Below are 19,417 nucleotides of genomic sequence, written 5' to 3'. Positions count from 1 at the left end.
CCCCCACACAGCACCCCCGCCTGCCCCCCCACACCACCCCCTCCCACCCCCCCCACACACAGCGCCCCCTCCAACCCCCACCCCCACACACACACCACCCCCGCCCCGGCTACCACCTATTGGAAGCAGCAGCTGCTGCAGCCAGAGCAGTGTGGGGGGCCTGACTCCCTGCCCTGGGGCAGCAATCAGAGCACAGCCCATTGGGGGTGCAGGGAAGGGAGGGGGATGCAGGCTGCCTGCTGCAGCCTTGGGGCTCCCTGCCTTCCTCAGGGCTCCATGGCCCAGCAGCCAGGACCTGGAGTGAGAGACAATGCCACGCTGCCATGGCCACCAACCTGAGGCACCCCCTACCTGCCCAGCAGCAGTGGGGACACAATTCACCACTGCTGCTGCTGTACCTCATGTTGGTGGCCATGATGGTGCGGCACTCCATCCTGCGCTGGGTCCTGCCTGCTGGGCTGCAGAGGCAACTCCTGCCTGAAGCTGGTCCAGCCCTGTTGTAACCCCACACTCTGCTGTGGGGCACAAAAAAAATTCCACAATCCCAACCGCTGATGCTGTGACCCCATTTAGGGTTGCAACCCAGTTTGGGAACTGCTGCTCTACCATTTGTATGAAACTTAAAGTTTCATGCTAGAAAGCACTAAAATTTCCATAAAACTAGTTGAAAAGTATAAGACTTTAAAATAAAAAAAAGAAACGAACTGGAATTACCTTTCAGTTTTCTACACTAAATACTGAATCTAATTCCTGATGTGCAGAATGAAAAGTTGCTAGAAGCCAGGCAGAAGCCAAGAACAAGGGTTCCTTTGAATATTTTAAATAGTGGCAGTTTTAACAGACGGTTGCTAAGTTTTACATAGTCCATTCAGGTGACCAGTCTTGTCTTTGCTGCTGAAATATACACTGACTGCTCTCTTAAGAGCTAAGTTATCAAGTTGTCTGAAGATGAAAGTGGAAATGTGACCACTATTTTATGATCCATAAATACTATTAGCTCAATATAAAAACTACTAGAACAAGATAGGGGACACTCTTTTAATAAATTCTGGAATTAAAAAGTCACTTAATAAAATTGTTTATAGCTGTATCACATCAAAAAGTTTTTACATGCAGGTCATTTATTTCTCTATTTTTTTTCATAGAAAATGAAAAGCTGTGTTAAAACCCACAAAATCTGTCTGTTATAGCCAGTTTGGGTATGTTTAAGGGGCTGCATGAAGTAAACTTAAATCAAAAAACTTTAAGTATCAAAGAAATGAGTCAAAATCTTCTTCAACTAATAACAATTAAAATATATATATATTTATAATTCCAGGCCCTCAAAAGAAATCATGATAGTTTAAGAACAAAGTTTTGAGTCATTATGAAAAAGCCCAATGTCAGCATCTGCTATAAGATGCAATAGTGAAACTGGCATTAAAACCTAACATAAATGAGTTCCCTTAGGAATCTACATTAATGTTCTCCTGCAAAACTCAGAATGAAAGGCAGTTTATTTTCCTTCCAATTCCTATCTATGCTAGCTTGTTTAAATCCTAGAAATACCATGCATGTGCCTAGTCAGCTTGAGTTCTATGTCTGTAAACTTGGCACATAATTATGAAGCAGAAAATAGCATCATGTGTGCCACATTACATTTTTCCTCCACAGCACTACAAGGCCATACTGAGCAGAACTAGAGTTTTCTTTTTGTTTAAAAACAAAACCATAACCCTAATATGTAGCCATTAACCTCCCAAGTGCCACAGTAGCTGCAATGGACTTTGAAAAGAATACATTATCTCACTGGATATCAAAGATTCTCCAACACCTTATTATCAAAAATAATAAATGCAATGCAGTTTGGTTAGAATGCCAGTTCCTTCATGAAACTGATACTTCAAATACAAATAGCAAGATAGTCTTAAATGAAAATTCAACGGCTTTGTCACCTCCCTCTTATTTACTTTATATGAAGAAAAAAGGCATTGTTACAATGGCTCAAAACTTCTTTTAGTTACATGTAGAGTCAGTCAACAGGCTCAGTTCAACTTCTAGCTAGCGAAGGTCTTTCCCATATCTTCCTTCCCTTTATATTTCCTCTTGCCGTGTGTGAAGGGTATATACCTGTACTTTATCATATGCTGCAAGGAAAAAAAAAACAAAAAAAACAAAACCATCGGTTTTATAAGGTAAAAACTAAACTGCATGATAAAGTTTATTCTATCAAGACACCATAAAACCCAGTTCAAGTCCAAGTTCTTTGCTACAGACAGTGCTTCTGTCATTTAAAATAAGTAAAATACCTACTATTCATTTAACTTTTGTAGCATTACATTTTTAAAAATTACAAATGGATTTGATCAGTTTTACTGCAACATATTAGTATATAGTGCTAAATACTTTAAAATGGGTTTGTTTGAGAGTTTCAATAACTAAGGTTTGGTTTTCTTAAAGCATATGTAATTTGATTTTCATGATAGTTTACACTGACAAAAATAAAGCAGACTAAAATCACTTGTAACCCCCCCAGGTGCATCTATATAAGATGCTTACTCCAGTTGCCTAATTAGCTCCATGATAAAGCATCTCAGTCTACACGTGCAGAGCTATTAATTTCAATGTAGGTTAGTACTGCTCAATACAAGTACTAACCTATAGCAGAGTTATTTACTCCACCGCAACACATGCGTAAAAGATGACCAGGGCTGGCTGGGGCACAAGGATGCTACAGGGCGGCAGACTGCCTGCCAGCTAGCCCCACACTGTAAGACCCATGTATCCTAGCCAGCCCCTCTGCAGGACATTGAGTCAAGTGAGAGCAGTCCTGGGCTGGCAGGTTGAACCTCCAGAGTCCCCTGCCAGCTGGGGCTGCTCTGCCCTGGCTCAACGTACGGTGGTCCTAGGTGTACATGATGATGCTGCACCTGGAGGCAAAAAATTCCAGCAAAATCTGCACCAGAGTTTATTTAGCCAACCTAATTTCATGTATAGATGTGCTCCCTGACCTTCATTTACAATCCTGATTCAACGTATCACATTCAAAATTTTGTAGTAAATTTGTACATAAATTGCTTTTCCTTTTATAAGGAAAAAGAATAGTAGAAATAATTTATCAAAACTATTTAAAATTACTTGGCTCTATTCTTTTTATTAAATATAAAGCTTTTGACTGCTACCCTGATCAAGATAAGATCTAAAAACCCAATCTGTTAATATATCCGTGTATGCAGAGAGGTCACATGCAGCTCAAATTCTTTCATAAAAATGGAGCTATTACATAAAAAGATTATGCTGATAAAACTACAGCCTTGGAAGAATGACTATAAAGTTAAATTTTGAAACTTAGGTGTCTACAGTAATTTGATTTTTATGACTGTTGAAGAAACTCCATTACCACCAGAAGATACAAGTATATCAATAAAGTGGCATGCACATTAGAAAACCTCGGTAGTGAAGATTGTAAGATAAATGTCTGAACTACTCATCTGGCAGAATGACTCTTAAGACAATGGTATTGTCTTCCAACAGTTTCAACGCAAATTACCTTGATTTGTCTCTTCATAGTGATACAGAACAGCATAATGAAGTACATCACAAGGATTGGCCAAAATACTGGAACGTTGAAAGCTTCAAAGAATGTACAAGTCATTGCAACCAGGATACCTTTAGTAGCAGAGTGCCTTTAGAATAAATTAAACAATTAATACCTTCCACAATACCAGGTTCTAATTAGATATAGTTGCTTAAATGCTTTTAAAACAGTAGTGGCTTATGGATGTACTAACCAGAACTTAAACTCTGGCAGCCTCCTAATGAAGGGACGAAATTCCTCGTTTTGTTTTGTGGGTAATGAAGGACCATCATCTGGAAAGCGCAACACAGATATTTTAAGTCATTTCTTAATTCTCAGACTAAGACAGTTTATTTTCTTTCCTACTGCTAGTCTTAAACATTGACTCAAGTTTTTTAACTTAGAAAAGTTAAAAAAACAAAACAAAACAAAAAAAACCCCCAACACTTCTACCATTTTCCCCTAATAGGAAACTAGTTATGTCTCCCTTCTTTGTGTCAGGCCAAATAACTTGCTTATTTTGTGAGCTAAGCTACATGAGAGGCCAGATCTTTAGAAATTTCCTACTTTGAGAAATAGGAGAAAGTTTAATATCTGAAAACAGATTTCTCTCTCAAAGTCAAGATACGAGGGCAAACTAAAGCCAGACCACACATTTGCTTGGAAATTTCAGTGGGTTTATTATAGCTGCCACCATTGGTTAATTGTCAGAGATGTCCAACAGTTAGAGTGGGAATCTATTATTTCTTTATAATCTTAGCAGAATACAACATAATTGGTTTCAAGCCATAGGCCACACTGATTGTTTGCAAAAGCTTTCACTGTCATGCGATTAAGTTTCTGACTCTCAGCCTTGCACTTTACTTGATATACTGGTTTTGTAACTTCAGCAAAGTGACATTTTTGCCTGTACCTGCAAGGAAAAAAGATTATTTCTATGGGTGTGCAAAACAGGCCCCATTCGATTCGGATTTGGCCCAAATCAGGGACAGCGATTTGATCTGCTGATTCGGATCACTGTCCTCGATTCAATTCAGCCGAATCCGAAGATTCAATGCCGATTCAGAGAATCGGCGATTCTACCACAGACATAGCTTTAAATGTTTTTTCTACATATCTTGAGGTACCAGGCAGAGCTCATGAACGCTGCAATGCTGGGGCAGATGGAGCATCCCACAGGAGCGCAGGGGAGTCCCCCGCGTGCTCAGTGGGAAGCCTGGAAGTAGACTGGAAATACTTCTGGTCCACTTCTGGGCCCACCAGGGAGCACGCAAGGGGCTCTCCCCCCCCTCCCGGGCTCAGCAACTGGCTGCAGAGTGACCCCAGGTACAGCCCCAGGACCAGGAGGCACCAGTCGCCAAGCCGGGGGAGGGCCCCCAGCATGCTCTCCAGCAGACTCGGAAGTGGACCAAAAGTGCTTCTGGTCCACTTCCGCATCTGCTGCCAAATGCGCTGGGGAGCTTCCCGCACTTCTGCGAGACACTCCATGCGCCCCAGCATCGAAGCATTTACAAACCACCTGCTACCTAGAGGTATGTAGAAAAAACATTTAAAGCTGTGTCTATGTCCAAATCTCTGAATTGATTTGGAGGGTTCTGATTCGATATGGAGAGATTAAAGGGTCTCCTGATTTGATTCGGAGATTTAGCCACCAAATCTCTGCCAAATCAAATCAGGGACTGAAGCTTTGCACAGTCCTAATTATTTCTAGAGAGTTAGCCTAACTTGATTACCCTGCAATGTCAACAGATATTGTGTCACTGTTCAACACCTTTAAGACTGCCTGAAGAGTTAAGCTGTAACTTCATGTTACCAGCTCAAACCATTCTGTTTTACTCTTGTGATGATGAATGCGAACATTCAGTTGAGTTAAGCTAATGCAACTAAAAATCCTTCTATGCACGCAGACTAAGCCCATCTTTATTTCTGCATTTTTGGGAGGATGATATCAAAGACTTAATTTACTATTTATAAAACGCTTTTAGATCCCTAAATGGAAACTACTACAAAAACAGCTTTTTGCACTGCTGTTTTTAAAATGATCCTCATGACACTATTAGTAGATATGGTTCTCACTTCTTTGAAAATGTTAAACTGTCAAGCGATTTGGAAATTCAGTTCAAAATGATGGCAATGAGTTGTGTCTACTATACCTGAGTCTTCCATTAGAGAAGGGTCTACCTTTGGGGACAAAAAAGCTATGAAGAGATTTAGGTGGTAGATTCCCAAGGCATATGTCACGATATACCAACCCTGGGAAAAAGAGAAAAATAAATCAGGCTGAAAAATATCAAAACAGCTCAACATATTTATTTGGTCAAGAACAAAACAAGTTTTTTTTAAAGCATCTCAGTTGCTTCCCTAAAAGAACTGCTTCCTTTGTAGGTGAAAAAATTCTGGACTAAATTCTAGAACATACTCATTTTTTTGAGCTGTCACCACAGGGCAATCAAAGAAAAAGAAAGTCATTATCCATCTATGATGAAAGGAAAGTACTCACAAACAATTCACATAGATTCAAGTGCTCCATCATATATACTGCTGTTACTTAATTTCACAGCCTGCTGCAATTTCTTTTAACTTTATCATCAAGTTTAAAGGTTTTAATCCTGGAAAAGTTCAACACTCAAATACGGACACTACTAAAGTAATGAAAGCCATAGTACTCCTTGAACATCACAAAGACAGAATTGCACTCTTGTTTAGAACAGCTTCAAGGAATATTAGTACTCCTGTTCTTAACTGAATTTTGGATGGACATGAAAAAGATAACTGATTAGTAAGGATGAAGTCTGTTGCATGCTTATAATGATAAGAGTGCCAATCCAGAAATTCTTTATAGGTTTCCTGGTAAAAGAGAATTGTTGGAACCTGAACAAGTTAAGCAGCTTTAAATTGGAAGATAAAACACCAATTAGAAAATTTTTCTAAAATGTATTGTGCCATTTCATTGGAACACTTCAGTGGACCTCTCCTCACCACCACCCGTCATGTAACAGCTAGCTTTAATCACAGCCACATTTCAACCTGAAGGTTCTAACAAGGACAAGGCAACTCAAACATTTTTCCTAACTAATGAAGAAAACAATTATGTATTTACATGGCATACAAAACATGAAATCCTAAGGATTTTGAAAAAAATGACAATCTACAACAAGAAAAAAGCAATTGACTACCATTTCTTTTTCAAACTACAAAAGGTAGCTGCATTAGGAATGTCTATTCTATCAAACTTTTTTCATAGTTTTCTTATTTAGTCCCGTATCTTATAGATTTAAACTTTTGAAACACTCTTGTTTGGCGCACAATTTATTTTTTCATATGTGCTTCAGTGAAACGGATTACTCATTCTAATAACCTGCATTTAAAGAATTACAAAATAGCCTGTTATATTAAACTTAATAGAATTATGTTAAAAAAGCTAGCAATACATTCAGCTTGTTTACCTGTAGTATATAAACTCTAATCATGTAGATAAAACATAACCCCAAAGTTACAATCCATCGCACTGCTGTGTAGGGAGTAGACTTGTCTAACCAGGATTGGTAGATCTAGACAGAAATTAACACAACATTGTTTATTATAGAAAACTATTAAATGCTGTAAGTACAGATGCACAAAATATTTTGGGATAAAAGATCAGTTAAATATTAAAAACATTTTCCAAGTCTAGTTTACTTTGCACTATATATGCTGTTTACATTTTTCTATTTTAATCAGACACACCTTCCTAGTAGGTTCTCTCTTCATTTCTAGGTTACTCATATTTTGGTTTTTAAATACTAAACACACCCACTGAAAACACTTAAGATTGAAAACAGCATGAAAGTTTTAAATCATAACTAGATAAATGTTAGTTTCATAAACACAGTGGGTGTGTCTACCCGTCATCCTATGGCAACATAGCTACATGCTACACCACTGTACAGCACAGTATGGAGACATAGCAACCATGCAGGTCTACATGTGATTGCCAGCTATGTCACCATAATGGCAACGTAGCAGGGAAATCTAAGCGTTATAGTAATCGCCCATACTGCGCTATGTTTTAGTACTTCCAAAAGAAAGTACTAAAGCACGGTGCTGTAGCAACATTGCAGTACGGTGACGTGTAGCCCTATTTCTACTAATTTATATCTAAAGCTTCTTTTGATAAAACCTAGCACAATGAGGGTATGAGTTGAAAAAAAACTCAGTAACATGCTATTACATATACATAAATATTAATATAACTAGCCAATTGCCTCCTTAAATTGAAACAAAAGGTCATAAGCTAAAGAAAAATGGCACTGAGTCCTATTATCAATAAATTGCTACAAGACCCTTTAAAACTAACCTGTCCAAGCCTTGTGAAAAATCTATAGACCACTGAAGGTTTGCCATGAACCGACTCACCAATGCTGTCCCCTTCTGACATTGTTGCTGTGGAAACAAAACATTTGTATAAATGACATTAAAATAAAATTTAATTTACTGAAGCTTAAGCATAGCTCGTGCCATTTTGATAGTGTTTGAAATGAGATAGCAGGTAACAGCAAATACCGTGTTTAAAAAAAAATGGATAAAAGTCCTCTATCTCCAGGGACAATTACGAAGCAAAAGAAAGAGGACGAATAAGATCCAAAACACGCAAGAAAAAAATCACAGGTAGGAATGGGGGCAAGAGTCCTTGGCTACTCTTCCTTTGATATGCTAGGAGCATCTCTATATACTGAGATGACATACTAGAGTGCCACATTCCTACCATGTTTAGACTGGAACTCAAATGGCAAAACCAAAAGAAGTCTATTTAAGGCTCCCAAATAGCATTTAAGTATATATTCAGTAGGACTGTCAAACGATTAAAAAATTTGATCGCGATTAGAAAAAAATTAGGCACAATTAGTTGCAATTTTAATCTCACAGCTAAAAACTCAACATTATACATGTATTTTGTATGGTTTGGGGTAGGTGTGAGGTGTGTGCGTGTGGAGGGAATCTGTGAAGGTGTGGGCAGCTGTGGGTGTGTGTGTGTGGGGTTTGGAGTCTGGGGAGGGGAGATCCCCACAGGGGGGTCTGGAGCCTGGGAAGGAAGTACCTCCACACACCCTGGCAGGATGTGGGGTACTGTGGGTCAGGAGTGAGGGGTGGGGGGCTGTGGTTTTGGAATGAGGGGCAGGGCAGCACACAGACATATCACTGCCCCTCCTCCCCAATCATATTAGGTATCCTCTTTTTTGAAACTGGAAATATGGTAACCCTACAGGAATGCAGCCTGGCAGTGTGTACAGGGGCAAGTCTATAGAGAGGGAGGGGAAGGGATGGTGGGACAGCACACGGAAGCCCCCATGGTGAGGATGGGAGTGGGGTAGGGGCAAATGGGACCCTGGGGCCAGGGCAGGTAATGGGACAGAGCTGCAGGTGGCTCATCCAGGGACGTGGAGAGGCAGTTCCCCACCACTGCACACACGCCCAGGGGAGGCATGAGGGACATGTGACCCCTGCATTTGTGTGTGGGGAGGATGTGGGCTGCCCGTTGTGGGCTGGGTCTCTGTGCCCTGCTGCCTTTGCCCCGGAAGCCACGCGCTGGCCGCATGTCCCCTGCCTGCCTGGTGGCAGGAGGCACAACATGGCATCGTGTGGTGACAGCTGAGAGGACAGCTCCAAAACCATGTGCACAATTAATACATCAAAAAAAATGAATGAATTGGTTCTTGCGTTAATCGTGCACATTAACACAGATTAATTGACAGCCCTAATATTTAGACAAGTTGGCTGCTGGGCTCATTCCAGAACTTGCATCATTAGCATCTATAACAAGTTACTTATATACTGTCTGAAGCATCTGATATAATCAACTGTTTCAGGAGCAACAGGAACACCTTAGAGATAGTGGGAAAATGCTTAGCTTCTTTCTCTCTACGCAAAGTCAGGCTTAGAGAGGGAGAGCACCTAGAATGCAGTTAAAAATATAATGGTAACAAATTCAATTCCTTTTAAGCAAACTCTGCTATTGATTTCAGAGATTTTTTTTTTAATTAAGAAAACTTAAGGTTTGTAGTTCACCTTAAGATACAAAACAAACAAAATAAAATGGAATCTGAGCACCACAAGTTGTGCCACATCACCGAAGGCAATACCTGACATTACTTCCTGGATTCTCATCTGGGGGCGGGACTATATTACTCTATGTGATAAATGCAAGCAATGTCAGCCTCTAATGTTAATGCAACATTAAGAAAAGTGCTCTAAAAGCCCCAGATAAAAAACAACACAGATTTGTAAAGCATTAGAAAAATGAAACCGAAAACATCAAAAAGACTGAACTACGTATTAGATGCTGCATTATGATGACAAATGCACACAAAAAAAATCAATCCTAAATAGAAGAGACGTGCACAGAATTTTAAAGTTCCATATTTCCATGAAGTTGGTAAGTCTGCAAGCTATGTACCATCCCTAGCAACACGGGGGGAAAAAAGGGGGAAGAGTTCCCATTACACTACCAGAGGAAACGGCAGAATTGATAGTGGGACTCTACAGCTTCAGCTCCACCTTAACCAAAGTATCCCAAAGACGCCCAGAATGTCAACTAATACAGAAGTGCACTTTGACACCAAGTGGCCAAAATGAGCAACACTATTCTGTCCCAGTAGGCCCACAGGGCAGGGGAGAAAAAGTCTATGGGTAACTGAAAGACCTACTATGCTTCTGTTCATAAAGAACTTCCTCTTTCTATTGCTATTATTTCTACTTTGGGACTTCCAAATCTTATTTTAAACCAGTAACAAAATGGTTACAAATAGCAAAGTGTTTCACCATAAGTCAATGTTTTCCTGTCTATAAAATATGATCTATAAATAGTTCTGAACACATATTAATGTAGCCGTTTTTCAGTAGGATAACTTAAAAATCTAAATAAGTATATGATCATGTTTTATCCCATTATGAAATTTGGTGATGAAGTTAAATAGCATCAATTACGAGTACAAACATAATCCTTGATAACAACCTGTAATACAAGTGGATGCACTTTGCAACTCAAAAGCACCATTTCTAAAGAACATGTCATTAGAGTACGATCACTCAAGAAGGGCATCTTTTGATACTTGCTTTAAAGAGAGTTTAAAGATCACAAATCTCAACCTGAACCTGTTTGTGAATTGGAAAAGAAGAGATTTTTGACAGCTGGGTGTTTTCATAATAAAAGTGTAAACTTTAACCATTTGTTAAAATGGTGTCTGATCAAACCTGAGACTAAGTCAATAGTCAAGGAAGCAGATTTAAATTGCTTGTTAGACTAATATCTAAAGTGAATGTTGGGAAGTTTACCAAGAGTGCTACTGAAGTTTACCAAGAGTGCTACTGAGTGCTATATTTGGTTTTATACAATGTATTTTCCACCTTAAAGTTGCACTTTGCTTAAAATACATTACTTAGGGCAAACTATACTTTCTAATTTAATAGACAAATGCTGGCCATGACTCTAAGAAATCAGGGTCTCTGGGAGGGTGTGGGGAGGGGGTGTCCATGCGTGTGTCCATCCAGGTCAGTATACAATTCAAGAGAGGATTTACGCATTTGGAACAAGCAAGATGATCAAAAAAGTCAGAACATGGAGGGGGTGAGGGGGAGGGGGCAGAATTTGAAGACAAAAGTCAACAAACCCAACAGATGCAAAGTAAGAAAGGGCTGCAGTCATTCATGAACCGGTCCCCTCCCAACAAACAGCGGTCCAAGCGACCAGGCTGTGGAGCTGCTACAGCCAACAGGCAACAGGACAGTCCTGCAGGTCTCCTGCAGTCTTTAAGGGCTTCATCCCCACGGCGGTTCTTGCTCCCCCCGGAGTGGCCTCTCTTTCCTAAGGACTGTTGCTCCTGCCCCTGCACTAGCTGCCTGTCAGCTGCCCGCGGCCCCGCACCTCCCCGGCCCGGGGAACCGCAGCTCCTGCCGGAGACCAGGTGCAGCCCAGCGCAGAGACACGGGCTCCCGGGGCGAAGGCGCGTCGGGGATGGGGACGAGGCAGGAAGGGGCCGCTCGACCCGGCGGTGACCTGGGCAGCGTGGGACGGCGGTGAGAACAAGGGAAGGGGAAGCCACATCCCCGCGGGCCGGGAGCTGACAGGCCCCGCCGCTCCCCCCCCGGGCACCGCCCCCTGCCCAGCCCAGTCACGTCACGCACCAGCACCCGCGGGCCCAGGCCGAGCTCCACGCGCGCTCCCGGGGAGGGGTCAACAGGCCCCGGCGCCCCGAGGGGGGACCCAGGCGCGCCCGCTACTCACGGGTGCCGGACCCAGGTCTCTCCTTCCGCTTCCCCCGCCCGCCTCCACAGCGCCCAATATGGCGGCGCCAGCAGCGGTGAGAAAGCGAGTTCCGGTTCCGGAGCAAGGGTCAGGGGTCGCGCGAGCGGCGGTGCGATGTGGGGGCAGGGCGGCTCACGCCCGGGGCCGGTGCAAGGCGAGGAGCGGGCGGGCTGTGAGCGGCCTGGGCTCAGCGAGCTGCCGGAGGTGGGGGCGGAGCCGGGCCGGGCCGGAGGCGCATGCGCGAAGTTGCGTTCACTCATGACGCGCTGGGGGCGGGCCCTGGTGGCGCCGAGCCAATGGGCGGCCGCAGGCGGTTGCCAGGGCCCGGCGTCCCGGCGACATCATGGCGGCGTCGCGGTCCGGCTCCTACTCCGGCGGCCTGAGGGCGCGGCGGCGGGACGGTGAGCGGGGGCGTGAGGGGCGGGCCCCGACCCTGCGCTGCTCTGCCCCGCCTCGCCCCTCCGCGGGCCCCGGCGCAGGGTCCGTGTGGGGCAAGGAGCTCGTCCCTGCAGTCGCCTTCCCCATGCGGGAGCTGGGCTCCCTCCCGGGCTGAGCCGCGTGGGGCTGCGGAGCCGCTGGGAGCGCAGCCCTGCCTCTCCGCTGCCTCCCTCCACCCGGCGGCTGCTTCCAAACTCGGAACGTTTTGAAACTTTCGAAGCGTTTCGACTGGCCTCCTTTCGTTTGGCGGCTGTTTCGAAGCCCTGCATTTCCTTTCGATTTTGCTGTTTCAAGCTCAGAGTGAGTTGAAATGAAACAGGTGGCGCAGGTTCGCACCGCCTAGCTGCCTGCACGCTAGATCCCAGGGGGTCAGTAGGTCTGCTTTGGTGAGTCTGGGATGGGGGTGAGCAAAGTCCCTGGCCCCAAGGCCAGATGGGGCCCATGGGAGAGTCCATTTCCCAGCAGCCCCCTGCCTGCATCCCCATGGCCGGTTTCAGTGGAGACCCCAGGAGCAGAGGAGCCATGACAGCAAAAGGCCTAGGTTTCCACGGAGACTGGCCCCAACAGCACTGGCAAGGTGCGTGGTTGGGGAAGGAGCTGCTCCGGGTCCAGGATCTTGCGGCAGTGGCAGCGTGGGCCAGAGCTGCAATCTGCCCACATGCCCTGGGCAGGGGCATGCAGGCAGCAGACCGTGGCTTTGCTCTGGCTCTGGACCACGCTGTCACTGCTGCACGATCCCAGCCCTGGCCCTGGAGCAGTTCCCCACCCAGCCAATGCTGCTGGGACTGATCTCCCTGGAAACCCTGGCCTGCGCTGTCATGGCTTTGCTGCTCCTGGGGTCTCCATGGAAACTGGCCGCAAGGACACGGGCAGAAGCTGCTGCAAAATGAAGTCTGGCCACTGGCTGGATTCGCCATTTTGCCCACCCCTGATCTACGAGGAACAAATTTCCCTTGCTTCCATATATGAAAAGGCAGCGTTGGATTCAAACTTAATGGAGCCACAACCCTAGAATCAAACAGGCCTGATTTTAGGAGCTCTGAATCTCAATTTTTCTATATTGGGGAGGGATGGGGAAAAGGAAAGAGGGTGATTTTATAGATACCATTGTTAAGTGCACATGTCTGCTCAGGTCTGCCCTCTGCAAAAAGTGCCAGCAAAGTACATTCAGCTAACTTGTGTTTGGGAAGAATGAAATATATTGTTGTCTTTGCAATATTTTAAATTCAACCTCAGATATGTTTCAGTTTAATGCTAGAAATAATCAGGCTTGCCAGTCTCTTCCGAATATCAAATGCACAGCTGAGTATAAAAAAAATAAAAATAAAAGTAACCCGCTTTGATTTTGTTAAATTTCCACATTTCTGAACTGCATCCAACGCAGCATGGTTTCCTGCCAGTTCACCTGCTAGGCTGTTTGCTAATCTCTGGCTCTTGCCACATAGAGTGCCCTGTAGGTGGGGAACCAAGGCTTCCCTGCTCCCTACAATGGAGCCCGGGGTCTGGAACTTGACACAAGGGTCTTAGGGCTTCTGAGCTCCCGGCTTCTTGATGGAGAATTAATGTTTGCCTCCCACTTCAGTGGAGCATATCAGCAAGGTTTCCCAAGAACTGTTGCATAGCCACATTCTGGGTCACCCAGCCACAGTGGCACTTCTCTATGCAAGACAAGCCTACCTTTCTGCTGCCACCATGACACAGCAGATGAACATGTACACCCAGACAGCATGGGCCCTAGAGGTGCTACGCAGTCATATAGTACTATACTGTTACGATTATAACAAGCCAACTGTGATCTTTTTATGGGAAAGTATGTAATAGTCAACAAAACCTGTGTCTATTTTGGTATACATATTTTTAACAGCAGAAGATTTAAAAATATGTTCAAAGCTACTTAAAAACCATACAGGAAGAAGACACCCCCTTTACACTTGTATTACCAGTCTATTCAGCATTCAAGCACAACTTTTTATTATTTAGCTACATATTTATAGGTATTTCACTCTTTTGTCCATTATCTTTTTTCATTTCAGGATATGGGCTATATGTTTATCCTAATACCTTTTTCCAATATGAAGGAGAATGGAGACAAGGAAAAAAACATGGTAAGGGGAGATTAGTTTTCCATATAGTACTGAAGTGAATATTTACGGTAATTTTTTATTTACTGCTGTAACTTGCTTAATTTTCAGAATGTCTTTACAAACATTAGTGTAAACTATAGCTGAAGCAATGTATATGTTGTGTGTGTGTGTGTCAATGTAGCAACTGAAGCATAAACAGCAAACTATTACTATACTTTATCATAGGCAATGAAGTGTAGAAATTAGAAGGAAAAACACTGATTAATTTTTATCTGAGTTTCTCATGCCTTTAAGAGAAAGCATGTTTGCAAAAATCCAGGTAAATTATTTTATCCCTTCATACACACACATACCTAAATCAGATGAATATCACCATGCATTCAATAAATATTAATGTTTCGTTTTTTCCAAAATTTGAAGATAATCCTAATTTCTAGTTGCAAATGTAAGTGTGATTCAGATTTTTTTAGGACTGTGATGAAATGGACTGTGAACCATCTTTTCCAGACCCCATTCCTTAAAATGAAGGCCATGTTGTACCTAGTAGATCATGGCCATCTCTTTCAAGTTCGTACGCATTTTAAGGCAGTTCTCTGATATTGCAGGGAGAAGCCTTTTGGAAGGCTGATTAATTCTTTGAAATTTTGAAAGGTTTCCATCCATTACAAAGGAATCAAAAAAAGGAAAATGTGAAGATTTCTAGGTCATACAAATGACAACATCTTTAAACAAATTGGGCATTAAGACTGTCACGGCGGGGGGTCCTCCAGGAGGGCCATGATCTCCTCGAGGCCCTTTCCTCCGTGCCAAGTCGGCCCAAGGGCACCCTCTGATTCTCGCCCGCCACGTCTTTGCTGTTAGGTAAGGTTGGGAGGCTGCCTTACGTCTTCTTGGACACGGTTCGTTGTGACCTCTGTCCCCTTGAACCCCCAAACCCCTTGTGGGTCTTGTCCTGCAAATGGGTGCCCTGGGCACCCCAGCCTTATGGGCTATGTGTGGCTCCAACCACCCCTTATACCACGCCCCAAGCCTCGCAGTTGGACTGGACGTTGTTCGGTCTCTTGGTCTGCTCTCACGCCGGTTCTCGGGCCTCCTCTATACTGCCGCCCGGCTCTCGGGCCTTCTCTGTACTGCTGCCCCCTCCTGGGGCTCTCTATGCCCACTCTGGGCCTTCTCTGTGCCGCCGCCCTCTCTCTGGGGGCGCTCCATGCCCCCTCTGGGCCTTCTTAAGAACACCGCCCCTCTCTTGGGGCTCTCCCTCTAATGCTGCCCCTTTCCTGGGGCTCTCTGTGCCCACCCTGGGCCTTCCCTGTGAAGCTGCCCTTCTCCTGGGGCCTTCTGTGCCTACTCTGGGACTTCTCGGTCAAGCCACCTGTCTCTCGGGCCTACCGCACTGCTACCCCCTTTCTCCAGGGCTCTCCGCACTACTACCCCCTCTCTCCGGGGTTTACCGCAGTGCTATGCTCTTTCTCAGGGGCTCACCATGCCCACACTGGGGCTTCTCAGTAGTGCCCCCTCTCTGGGCTCGCTACGCCCATCCTGGGCTTCTCAGTAGTGCCCCTCCTGGGGCTCGCCACGCCCACACTGGGGCTTCTCAGTAGCACCCCCTCTCTGGGGCTTGCCATGCCCACACTGGGCTTCTCAGTAGTGCCCCTCCTGGAGCTGGGGTCTATGCCCCCCGCACGCCGCGCCCTTACTGGCGCTGGGATCCCCACGCTACACTGGGTCCCACATGAGGCCTCCTCCAACCCCTAATAGCCTCACCTAAGCCACCGGTATAATAAATAACAACAAAGCAAAACACAAGCCTCTTGGCTACAACTTAGCCATAAGCCGCCTGGCTATAACAACATTGTTCGGACATCTTTGAGCTGCCGCCCTTTACTCTGCTTGAGGAGTACCTGCAGTTCTCACATCTTAACTCCAGGAGCCCGAGCCCGAGCCCCTGCCCCTGCCCCTGCCCCTGCCCCTGCCCCTGCCCCTGCCCCTGCCCTTGCCCTTGACCTTGCCCTTGCCCTTGCCCTTGCCCTTGCCCTTGCCCTTGCCCTTGCCCCTGCCCCTGCCCCTGCCCCTGCCCCTGCCCCTGCCCCTGCCCCTGCCCCTGCCCCTGCCCCTGCCCCTCTGGTTGCTGGCAGGGAACTACTAGCCTGGCCTCAGCCCCTGGGCCTTATGAGGGCCAGGCCCTGCCCCTTCCGGTCAGCTGACCTCCTGGTTGCCCTAGGCAACCCACAGCTGTGCTCCTTATTCCCTGCCAGGACTCTCTCCCTGGCAGTTTCCCCTCTCTAGGAGCAGGGCACCTTAGTGCTCTGCGACAAAGACGTTCCAGATTTGGCTAACATACTTGAAAATCATAGGCTCACTGACTTTTGTTCTGGAGTATAAGAAATATGCTCTATAGCTAGAGAAATACAGGCCTTACTCTCTGCCGTATTCATGCAAGCCAAGTCCTGAAGGAAAAGCTGCATGGAGTATCCATCACAAGGAGCTCAACTTACCTAGAATTACAACAGGAGAAAAGGCTTTTTTCTGCGTATTGTCTTTTCTCGCATACAACACGCCCCCAAATAAAATATGCACCTTGTTTTTAAAAGGCAGAACGAAGAACAAAAGATCTTTCTTGAGAGTCCCTGAAGAGGGGGAGGGAAGGGAAGGGAAGGGGAGCAGGAGAGAGAGAAAGTGTCCATAGTCAGTAGCTTGGGGAGTCTTGCCTACAGTCCATGCAGCTTTACTTTCATTTTGCCCTGGTAGAGACTTAAGTGACAGAAACTGCTGTTATCATATATCCTCAATTTTAATGTGCACTTCAATTTCTAGCAATTGAATTTTGGAAAAAGGTGCATTGTATATGCAAGAAAATATGGTATCAGTAGTCACACCCAAAGTAAAGATTTCATGAGGGTTTTTAAATAAATATATATGATATAGGATGCTGCAATGCCAACACAATAACTGAGAAACCGTCAGCCATCACTTAGTACATCTCTTCTTATATTCAGTCAGCCCCTTGGAGTTGATGCTATCTTTTCTCCTTCCTCAGTGTGTCATGTGTGACAAGTTGTGCTCACCTGCTCAAATGAAAACATCTTCTCTTCTTCTGAGTTAGATGCACCACACATACCTCAATAGGTGATTGACTTGCCAAAAGTGTGAGAGATAAGAACATCATTGTTTAAGCTTTTTTATCATCTTTAAGGAACAAGTAGCACTTGACTAGTCTCTAAAATATGTGTTATATTTTACTATGGCAACATAACAAGACAAAAACGGCGTTTTCTTACTTTTATCTTTGAACAAATAATGAACATTTGATGCGTAGCATCAATACCATACAGTTGCTTGCAGACTTGCATGGAAGTAAAGTTTTTGTCTTCAAAAGCTTACAAGAACTAAATGGAAAAAATATCCATTTCAGTAGGGCCAGGATTTTCCCCTATATGTAGGAGACTATTTTGCATTTATTTTGACACTTTCTTCAGGAGTCTCTTAGGTACAGTGTCAGTAAGTGCTAGGAATAGATTGAAGTTCTTCAAATACCATTACAAAACATATAATTTTATCTTCTTTTAACCGGTGTGTAAATTAAATAACAGAGGGGAAGAAATTTGGTCAAAATCTCATTGTGTTATGCCCAGAGTGGAGATCAGTATTCAGAGGTCCTGATTCTCCATATGCTTCTCAAACCATTATACACAGTATCTCTGAAGTCACTGTAATTTGAATTTGTTATTCAGGGAACATTTTAACTACTATATCATTTCCTAGGTCATGGCAAACTATTATTCAAGGATGGAAGTTATTATGAAGGCGAGTTTGTGGATGGTGAAATTTTGGGGAATGGATTGCGATATTGGGCATCTTCAGGTTAGCATTTTTCATCACAATACATTATGTTCTTTTAATACACCTTTATCTTCTTCATTTGGTACATAATGTACAGTAAAAAAATAATGTTTTGTAATTTACCACCCTGCTTTGATGTAATTGAGTTGTTCAGGGCTTGGAGTGTAAATTCATATTTTTCAGGCTTCCCCACATAAGCAGTTTCAAGATAGTGTTAATTTTTAATTTGCTCTTAAGAGGTGCCTTTGATAGTGGGTGACAGCAGGTAGTAGTGTAAACCAAAAGCATGTGATTTCTCTCTTACATTTGATATTAAAAGTCTCAGTCCAGAAAGGATCTCCACATAGGCAGATCTCCACACCCAAATGGAGTTACGTAGATTATCAGGGCTGAAGACTGCACAGGACTAAACCCACTGGAACCAGCTGTCCCCAATATTGACAAATCTTATGCCTGTTTCTTCACACAGCTTTGTCAATGGACATATACTTTGTTGGCATATTGCTGCTTTTCTAGTCTTGTGTCTTACTTGAGTAGAGGTATGCTTCTCTGTAAACAGCAGCTCATGAAAAATGACATAATTTCAGCTGTAAACATGGACTAGCTAGCATGTCCAGTACTGCACCAGGAGTTACTCTAGGAGTTGCTGTGGCTCCTTATGACTTGCTTATTGCTCTTATGGGTAAGTCAACAACTTCTTCCACATTCACCTAACCTGTAATGATTGGCAATCTTTGGTCAGTATGGAAAGGACAGGTATCACGTTTATGCAATAAATAGATCAGTTATATTAAAATATATAGTTATATATCATCATGTAGGCATATACACACTGGGAAATTAATTGTACAGAATTGTATTTTTAGCACTAGGCTTCTGATTTCCCAGGCTTCAGTACAGAAGATTTGAATGACTACATGCCATCAAAAAGCTGTTAAGTTGACTATGAAATTAAAGTACTTTTTATACATTCCTTAACCATAAAAGAACATATTATGAATCTTTTTTTAACACATCACTGACATCTTTTAAGGTGCTTCAATTTTAAAGACCTGAAGGAATATGGATTATAATTCATTAGTTTTAAGATAAAGATCTAATGAACAGGTTTCTTCTTCATTAGACTGTACGGATAATAAAAAGAACTTATTAATTATTCACTTTATGTCTTTTAAAATGCCTTCTACTACTGCTGTGCAAGTAAGTACAATAGGAACC

General features: G+C 43.8%; 2 protein-coding genes across 4 annotated transcripts in view; one reads left to right on the top strand and one right to left on the bottom strand.

Annotated features, from left to right (window-relative positions):
- Window positions 1–1,024: 1,024 nt before the first annotated feature.
- On the bottom strand, window positions 1,025–11,909 carry RER1 (retention in endoplasmic reticulum sorting receptor 1). 2 transcript variants are annotated; one of them, XM_006268003.4, is made up of 7 exons: window positions 11,817–11,909; window positions 7,893–7,978; window positions 7,003–7,107; window positions 5,710–5,809; window positions 3,771–3,849; window positions 3,530–3,665; window positions 1,025–2,126 (listed from the first exon to the last, which is right to left on the bottom strand). In XM_006268003.4, the coding sequence occupies exons 2-7, from the start codon at window positions 7,971–7,973 to the stop codon at window positions 2,037–2,039; spliced, it is 591 nt and encodes a 196-aa protein (XP_006268065.1). In that variant the 5' UTR covers window positions 7,974–7,978; window positions 11,817–11,909; the 3' UTR covers window positions 1,025–2,036. The 2 variants fall into 2 exon arrangements, with proteins under 2 accessions (XP_006268065.1, XP_014465914.1); XM_014610428.3 differs by lacking the exon at window positions 11,817–11,909 and adding an exon at window positions 11,717–11,807.
- Window positions 11,910–12,074: 165 nt separating this feature from the next.
- Window positions 12,075–19,417, top strand: part of MORN1 (MORN repeat containing 1) — a 159,102-nt gene continuing 151,759 nt past the window's right edge. For both annotated transcript variants that reach the window (XM_006268004.4, XM_059716717.1), the window contains exons 1-3: window positions 12,075–12,238; window positions 14,309–14,380; window positions 18,122–18,220. In XM_006268004.4, the coding sequence (XP_006268066.3) occupies window positions 12,181–12,238; window positions 14,309–14,380; window positions 18,122–18,220 (229 nt within the window). In that variant the 5' untranslated portion in view covers window positions 12,075–12,180. The remainder of the gene's footprint in view (window positions 12,239–14,308; window positions 14,381–18,121; window positions 18,221–19,417) is intronic.

The sequence above is a fragment of the Alligator mississippiensis genome, chromosome 13, assembly GCF_030867095.1.
Source record: "Alligator mississippiensis isolate rAllMis1 chromosome 13, rAllMis1, whole genome shotgun sequence".
Classification (NCBI taxonomy): domain Eukaryota; kingdom Metazoa; phylum Chordata; order Crocodylia; family Alligatoridae; genus Alligator; species Alligator mississippiensis.
The sequence above is the reverse complement of the archived record's forward strand: the minus strand, read 5'-3'. Positions and strand labels throughout refer to the sequence as shown.

Coding starts and splice junctions, on each gene's coding strand:
- RER1 (XM_006268003.4), bottom strand. CDS start 7,973: ATGTCAGAAGGGGACAGCATTGGTGAGTCGGTTCATGGCAAACCTTCA. Junction 3,850..5,709: donor TTCTCTAATGGAAGACTCAG/GTATAGTAGACA, acceptor TGCGCTTTCCAG/ATGATGGTCCTTCATTACCC. Junction 2,127..3,529: donor CTATGAAGAGACAAATCAAG/GTAATTTGCGTT, acceptor TTTTCCTTGCAG/CATATGATAAAGTACAGGTA.